General features: G+C 34.3%; 2 protein-coding genes across 2 annotated transcripts in view; both read left to right on the top strand.

Moving 5' to 3' along the window:
• Positions 1–4,328: 4,328 nt before the first annotated feature.
• LOC112628309 (olfactory receptor 4F6-like) lies at positions 4,329–5,267 on the top strand. The gene has a single exon (XM_025391047.1). It carries the CDS (start codon positions 4,329–4,331, stop codon positions 5,265–5,267), a length of 939 nt encoding a protein of 312 aa, XP_025246832.1.
• A 2,153-nt stretch (positions 5,268–7,420) lies between these two features.
• LOC112628342 (olfactory receptor 4F4) overlaps positions 7,421–8,186 on the top strand; it is a gene marked incomplete at its 5' end in the record, with an annotated part of 4,339 nt that continues 3,573 nt past the window's right edge. The window contains one exon of the mRNA XM_025391109.1: positions 7,421–7,507. Coding sequence (XP_025246894.1) covers positions 7,421–7,507 — 87 coding nt within the window. The remainder of the gene's footprint in view (positions 7,508–8,186) is intronic.

Raw genomic sequence — 8,186 nt, 5'->3', positions numbered from 1 at the left:
TGAAGATACGTGTCCCAGATCCTAAATGACTGACAAATTTTAAATCTCCAATAGGAAAGATGACAAACTCTATTGAAACTTGGCTTCTGAAGAACTCCTAGGAGTTTCCCAAAGTCATCAGTGTTTCCTAAGAAGGCAGAGAAATCAAACACATGGTCTTTTCCTCCAAACAAGCTCCTTTGGGTCATCAGGATTTCTTCAACAATAATATGTAATAATTCCAAATGTTTGTACCAGAAGGGGTGGGACTTTCTTCACTTATTTAAATAATCCCTTTTTTATACTACTGAGTTTTCATCAACAAATACAAGCTTGTGGAGGAGGACTTTAAAATGCAACTTTTCTCTGTTTTTGTGGGGGCTACTATTTATTTCTCATATTAATAATTTATTACTCTGTTTTTAGAAAATTCATTCATCAAGTATTTCTTGAGCTTTTTCTATGAGGCAGGCACTGTTTTGGGCAGGTAATACAGCACTGAACAAAGTAAAAAGTTTCCCTGCACTCATGGACTTTAGTTTTACATTTATGAAAAGCTACAAATATTAGAATAAGTAAAATACTGCCCGGAGGCTAAAGGCATATTTTGATCACTTATTCCCTAATTCTTTTAGGAGAGAACTCACCTGTCAGTTAGCGGAACCACTACCAGTGATAGCCAACTATACATTCCATCCCACCATACCTCATTATCACACCCATTCACTCACAAGCTTAAAGTCTTAACTTTTCTCCACATCAGTGACTATTTCCTACAGCTTTTCTTTTACTTTCCACGTTTGCAGTGACAATATACATAAACTCAAGTAAAGTTTATGAAACTTTACAGTGTATGAAAACTCAAGTAAAATCTACTCTTTCAGGTGTTCATAATGAATCAATGTATATTGCTTTAAGCCATGAAGGTAACCTAAGTAAACACGTACCATGTTCCACCAATGCTTCTTTTGATCATCATTTTATCCTCCTCTTTTTTTCTTTAATATTCTTATTCCTTCACCTGGTCCTTCTTTTATTCTCCAACTTTCTTTCCAATTCATCTTTATTCTTCCCTTTCCTTTTTACTCTCTTTAAACATTCTATTGACTCTGTCTCCTCCACACTGATATTGAACACCCATAGTTTAATATTTTGGATTGTGATTGTTTTATTTTAAAATGGTAAATGTTCATGTTATAAAGATAATTTTTCAGTCTTTAGACTAATAGGTTCATGTATCTTGGAATTTTCCTCTTTAAAAAAATTAATGATCACCCACACTCCAAGACAAACACCATTTCAGTAGCAATAGGAATTTCAGTAGTAATAGGAATCTCCAAATCTGAAAAGTAATTCAGACATTAATTGCTTTAATTGTTTTGTAAATGATCTTATAAGATGAAATATCACTTTCATGATGAGAGTCCTAGAGTGCTTGGTTTATATATTGTATCTTAGTTTTAACAGGATAAAACACTTGATCCTAAGCAATAAACATGATTCTTCAGCTTTAACTTTATTTCCTTATAAATAAATATTTATGAATTGGTGTTGAGCTTAGTAAGTCACCAAACACCTTCTGCTCAGCAGCATAAAGGACATTTCCATGAAACCTCCCAGGCATAATCTTATTTACTCTATAATGCTTCCCAGGTTCAATTCCTCTCCCAAAATTCTTTGTTCCTAAGCCCCTGTGATCTGGGTGATCTAAATATAGGCAAGAAGTCCAGGGATAGCAGTATGAATGAAGTGAAAATAGTAAAACATAGTTTAAAAATGTACAGATGCTCTCTGATTTATAATAGCGTTATGTCCTGATAAATCCACCATAAGTCAAAAATGCATTGAATATTCCTAATCTACCTCACATCACAGTTTAGCCTAACCTACCTTAAATGTGCTCAGAACACTTAGCTTATATAAGATCACCTAATACAAAGCCTATTTTATAATAAAGTATTGAACAGCTCACGTAATATATTGACTACTATTCTCAAGTACAGTTTCTTCTGAACGCATGTCACTTTCTCACCATTGTAAAGTCAAACAATTGTAGATCAAACTATCACAAGCCAGAGACCATCCATATGTATTTCATTCAGAAAATGCTGGAAAGAGCATTTAAGAGAATACCTAGATGAGAGAAGGTAGAAAGCCATACACAAATTGACTGAGAGTTTTAAAAAATGCATGCATATTGTGGAGATAGAAATCAAATCTATTTGTCTCCATCTGCCATATTCTTCCCAAAATATTATCTCTTCTTATCTCATTGTACTATATTGCATTTCTTTGACCACTTATTGTGTATCTCTTAATATTTTCTACTTCATCATTACTAACCGCACTCACTCTGAACTTGATAAGAGCACCCGAGCATTAATGTTTCTTATAATTATTTAATGATTACCAGAATTCTTTCAGTATGGCCAGCTCTGGTCAAAGTGAGGCAGGTGAGATGCTTTGTCAACTGCCTGGATGGAATGTCTCAAGAGGTTTCCATTTCATGATAGCATTATACTAAGTTCAAGAAGTTTAATCAGGACTCTGCACTTACTTCACTATACCTCCTTGAAATCCCATCTATGAAAACATTATAGTCGTTTGTAAAAATGATTGATTAGATGAGGGAAGTGGTAGAGTTCTTTATTTCTTTAGTTGGTTTGCTCTCTTATAAGAGTCAATCCTAGTTTTCAAAATTCTAAATAAGCCATTTATTCCTTCAGCTTTCTATGCCATTTGATGTTTTGTCAAAATATATATACAATATGTACATATACACCAAAAGATATTTCAAAATCTAGAAACAGAACTTTAGAGCTTTGTAAAGCTCTTTTAAAAATCAAAAGCAACTGTTATTTAAGATGTTGTACTATGCAATTTGTTTACCATTATTACTTTTAGTGTTTTTAAGAAAAGTCTTCCCAATGTTATCATAAATGTGTCTATCAATATTTATTTTAATAACTGTTATTACAGTCCATCATGTACATAAATTATACTTAAACCTAATGTTTGGTATTTAAATCGTTTCAAGATTTTATCACTGTCAATAAAGTATGATGAATATTTCTATGCTGAAAACTTCTTCTGTAAACATAGAATTCCAAGAGTATTATTGCACCAAAAGGCATGGACTTAAAATTCTTGATACAGGATTTCAAAATATTTTAAGGTTTGAATCAGTCTATATTCCCTCCAGCAGTGTATAAAAGTGTCAATATCACTGATCCTCAGCCAGTTTGGGTAATAATAATTGTAAAACTTTTTTTTTTTTTTTTTTTTGAGACAGAGTCTCCATTGCCAGGCTGAAGTGCAGTAGCACGATCTCGGCTCATTGCAACCTCTGCCTTCTGGGGTCAAGCTATTCTCCTGCCTCAGCCTCCCAAGTAGCTGGGACCACAGGCATGCACCATCACGCCCAGTTAATTTTTGTTATTTTTAGTAGAGTCGGGTTTTCACCATGTTGGACAGGATGGTCTCGATCGCTTGACCTCGTGATCCACCCTCCTCAGCCTCCCAAAGTGCTAGGATTACAGGTGTGAGCCACCATGCCTGGCCTGTAAAACTTTTTCCTAATTTAACAGAAAAATAATAGTATTAAATTGTATCATATTTGTTTGATTTTTAAGACACACACACACATATATCTATATATACAAATAGATGTATAGCTTACATTTTAATTCTTCCTTCATTTGTTCATTTATTAGGTCTTGGAGATTTTGTGAAATAGTTTAAACTATTTTTTATATTATGAAGATATCAACCTTTTGTCTGTACAGCATTTCAAATTCAAGTATGATTCACGTGTTAGTGCTGGGTAGATCATTATACGCACATGTAGGAAACAGCTTTCAGAGGTACCTTAACTGTAATTATGCATTTGTATTCTCATTTCTAATTTTTATTTAATGTTATTATTGATTACATTTTTTAAGATTCTGTATTTTTAAAACTATTTAATATATTTTTATGTATTTGCATACAATCTTGCCATTTTCTGGGATTTCATATTTCTTTATTTTTGTTTTTTACCTTTTTTTGCCTGAATTTTTTGAGTTTTTATGCACTCTTTTACACTTTCTTAAGATGCTAATAAGTTCATGTGTTTGAGCAAACGAGAACATTTAAAGCAATAAACTGCCTACAAGCACAGCTTTGTCCATATTACATTAACATTTTATACCCTGGGTTCCCACTATTTTTTAAAAATCTATTATCAAATAAAAGATTTGTTAATAATAAATTTTAAATTATTAACACTTAACACATTATTTTCAGTCCCACTAAGTCGATTCCTTCTTTTCTTTCAGGTTGCTTCAGAGTCTTCCCTTCTGTCTGATTCAATGGACCAAGTAAATGACTCTGTGGTAACAGAATTTGTATTACTTGGACTTGCACAATCCTTGGAAATGCAGTTTTTTCTTCTTCTCTTCTTCTCTTTATTCTATGTGGGAATTATCCTGGGAAACCTCTTCATCGTGTTGACAGTGATCTTTGATCCTCACTTACACTCCCCCATGTATATTCTGCTGGCCAACCTATCGCTCATTGACTTGAGCCTTTCTTCTACCACAGTTCCTAGGTTGATCTATGATCTTTTTACTGATTGTAAAGTTGTTTCCTTCCATAATTGTATGATACAAATGTTCTTTATCCATGTTACGGGAGGAGTTGAAATGGTGCTGCTGACAGTTATGGCATATGATAGGTACACTGCAATCTGCAAGCCGCTCCACTATCTAACTATTATGAATCCCAAAATGTGCGTGCTCTTGGTAGTAGCAGCTTGGGTCATTGGGGTGATTCATGCTATGTCTCAGTTTGTTTTTGTCATAAATTTACCCTTCTGTGGCCCTAACAACGTGGGGAGCTTTTATTGTGATTTCCCTCGGGTTATTAAACTTGCATGCATGGACACTTACGGGCTAGAATTTGTGGTCACTGCCAACAGTGGATTCATATCTATGGGCACCTTCTTTTTCTTAATTGTATCATACATCTTTATTCTGGTCAATGTCCGACGACATTCCTCAAATGATTTATCCAAAGCATTCTTCACTTTGTCAGCTCACATGACTGTAGTGGTTTTGTTTTTTGCTCCATGTGTATTTCTCTATGTGTGGCCTTTCCCTACTAAGTCATTGGATAAATTTTTTGCCATCGTGAACTTCGTTGTCACCCCTGTCTTAAATCCTGCCATCTATACTTTAAGGAACAAAGATATGAAGGTTGCAATGAGAAGGCTAAGTCAACAGATTTTAAATTCTAGGGAGATGACATAACAGATTTGGTTGATGAGAGCACAGGATAAATGCCATGGACCACAGAGACTCTTATGATCACCATGATCACTACCGAATGTGCACATTTTTACTATTGCCTTAAAAAACTGAGAAATCGGCCGGGCGCGGTGGCTCAAGCCTGTAATCCCAGCACTTTGGGAGGCCGAGACGGGCGGATCACGAGGTCAGGAGATGGAGATCATCCTGGCTAACCCGGTGAAACCCTGTCTCTACCAAAAAATACAAAAAACTAGCGGGGCGAGGTGGCGGGCACCTGTAGTTCCAGCTACTCGGGAGGCTGAGGCAAGAGAATGGCGTAAACCCAGGAGGCGGAACTTGCAGTGAGCTGAGATCCGGCCACTGCACTCCTGCCTGGGAGACAGAGCGAGACTCCGTCTCAAAAAAACAAAAACAAAAACAAACAAACAAACAAAAAAACCAGAAATCTGCAAAAAAGGATGTATTAATTCTAATAATTTTATTTCAGATAAAGTTGCAACAATTTTTGTTAATCATAAAAAATAAAGTATATTTCTATCTAATGCATATACTTAAATTATTTTAACAGCAATGACCATCTTTAATTTTCATGTGGTTATTTTGTATCTGTATATAAGCACATACATACATATATATATATGAGCTAGGTTTATTTATCAGCATTTTTATACTGATAATAAGCATCACTGGAAATTAATTTTCTTATGGAAATTACATAGATCCAATGGATAAAATATGGGTTTATATAAATGAGTAAGTGCTAAAATTAAGGAGGAAACAATTTCTATTTCAACTGTACTTTAAGTTATATAAATGGTAAGGTCAACAGGTTGTTACAACTCTAAGTATTATTTGCAGTTTGATTGTCAATAAGTTTTGTACAATGTTATTTTAGAAATAGACTTTAGTACTCTGTATTATGCAAAATTTGTCTGTGTTACACTGTTTAACAACACAATCATATTGCCCTTGAAATCTTCTTCAAAGCATTACTCGAGTCACTCCTAAAAAGCATCTACAACCTAAAAGTATTTGAAGAGATTTATTTCCTGGAGGAGAGACTCCATTGTGATCTTAAAAGAACATTTAATGAGTCTGCACTTAAGGTGCTTAGGACAAAGAAGATGATTGACATCTTTCAGGTAAAACCTGGTAAGCTTGGTGGTCCAGGAACACAACTGAGACATCACTTGAATGTATTTCTATGACTGTTTTAAGAAACATTAATTGTGGTGACTCACTCAGCTCACTTTTAACTACTGCATGGTAATTAAAGATGTAAAATAAAAGAAGTTACAAGAAGTGAGGTTTTTTTATGGGTCAAAGCAATTTTTCCATATTTTCTCCACAAGTTGGTCATAAAAGTTCTAAGCATTCCTCTTTTTCTAAAATCGAAGCATTATTACTTACTCTCTTGTTAACCTATCTGGATTTTAATTTTGTAACTTTATTATATTTGTTTTGCTGTGGTTCTTATTTTATACATATACTTTAAGTTCTAGCACCTTTAGACTCAGTGAGATAGCAAAAATATTCAAATAGACCAAAAAATTTTTGGCAATGTCCTCTAATTCAAGAAAATACTGTGTGTTTTCTCTAATGGCCAAGGGAAAACTTGTGAGACTATAAAAGTTAGTCTCAGTACACACAGTTTAGACTGGCTATTCCCAGATCTCCTCAGGTACATCTGGTCCATTCATAAAGGCTCTTAATTAGCCAAGTGGTTTACTAAAAAGAACAATTCACTATATATTATTCTCTTAAAATTTTTATGCTTCAAGGGAGTACACATAAAGGGAAATTTGTACTCCTCATTGTCTGAAATTTGCTGTAGTCTCTTCCAGTTATGAAGAAGGTAGGTGGAAACAAATATATTAGAAGAATGAACAAAATTGTAGCATTTTATTGACAATGAGATGATTCTATTAGTAGGAATCCATTCTGCATAATTCCATTTTGTGTTTACCTTCTGGGAAAATGAAAGGATTCTGTAGAGTTAGCTTAAATACTTAGAGGAATTAATATGAATAATGTTAGTAAGAAAAATCCTTGTTATAAGTATTATGCTGGCAACAATTGTCGAGTCCTCCTCCTGACTCTTCTGGGCTAATTGTTCTTTTCTCCCCATTTAATGGTCCTCTTCCCCATCTTTCCCTGTGTCCGGTGTTTCTTTCCCACCTCCTTCCCTCCTTTTTGTAATACCAGTGAAACCTGGTTTGGGACATTTCTTTCACATAAAGGTACAAATCATACTGTTAGAGTTGTGAGGATTTTTGGAGTTTTTGATGGAAAAACTCATTTAAAAACAGGAAAGCTAAGACCCAGAGATTTTAAAATGATATTCCCATGATCACACTGTGAATTTGTGCCAGAACCCAAATGCCTACTTCCATCTCACTGAGACTTATTATAAGGACACACAAGGCGTTTTTCTTTAAACCTAGGTAAAAGTTTTTTTTGTAAATACAAAATTCTAATGGTTGAATTCCAAGAATAATCTACGGCATGAAAGATTTTACCTTTCAACAGTGACTGGCTCTTCCTGGTTGCTACAATGAGTGCGTAAGATTCTGAAGAACTCCTTTAATGGGCCTAAACTTAATGTTCAACTTAGAATAAATACAATTCTTCTAAATTTTTTTGAATAATTTTTGAAAAGTCAGAAATGAGCTTTGAAAGAATTATGGTGGTGGAGGATCCCCCCCGCAACATAAATTCAGGAGAGAGATGTCTTAACTGCGTTACCAAGAAATTCCTTTTTCTAAAGAAAAGCATTCCTGAATTCTTTTTTTTTTAATTTATTTATTATTATTATACTTTAAGTTGTAGGGTACATGTGCATAACGTGCAGGTTTGTTACATATGTATACTTGTGCCATGTTGGTCTGCTGCACCCATCAACTCGTCATTTACATCAGG

This window comes from Theropithecus gelada, chromosome 7b (assembly GCF_003255815.1).
Source record: "Theropithecus gelada isolate Dixy chromosome 7b, Tgel_1.0, whole genome shotgun sequence".
Classification (NCBI taxonomy): Eukaryota; Metazoa; Chordata; class Mammalia; order Primates; family Cercopithecidae; genus Theropithecus; species Theropithecus gelada.
The sequence above is the reverse complement of the archived record's forward strand: the minus strand, read 5'-3'. Positions and strand labels throughout refer to the sequence as shown.

What these genes read in the sequence shown, in the direction of transcription:
- LOC112628309 (XM_025391047.1), top strand. Translation starts at nt 4,329, where the DNA reads ATGGACCAAGTAAATGACTCTGTGGTAACAGAATTTGTATTACTTGGA.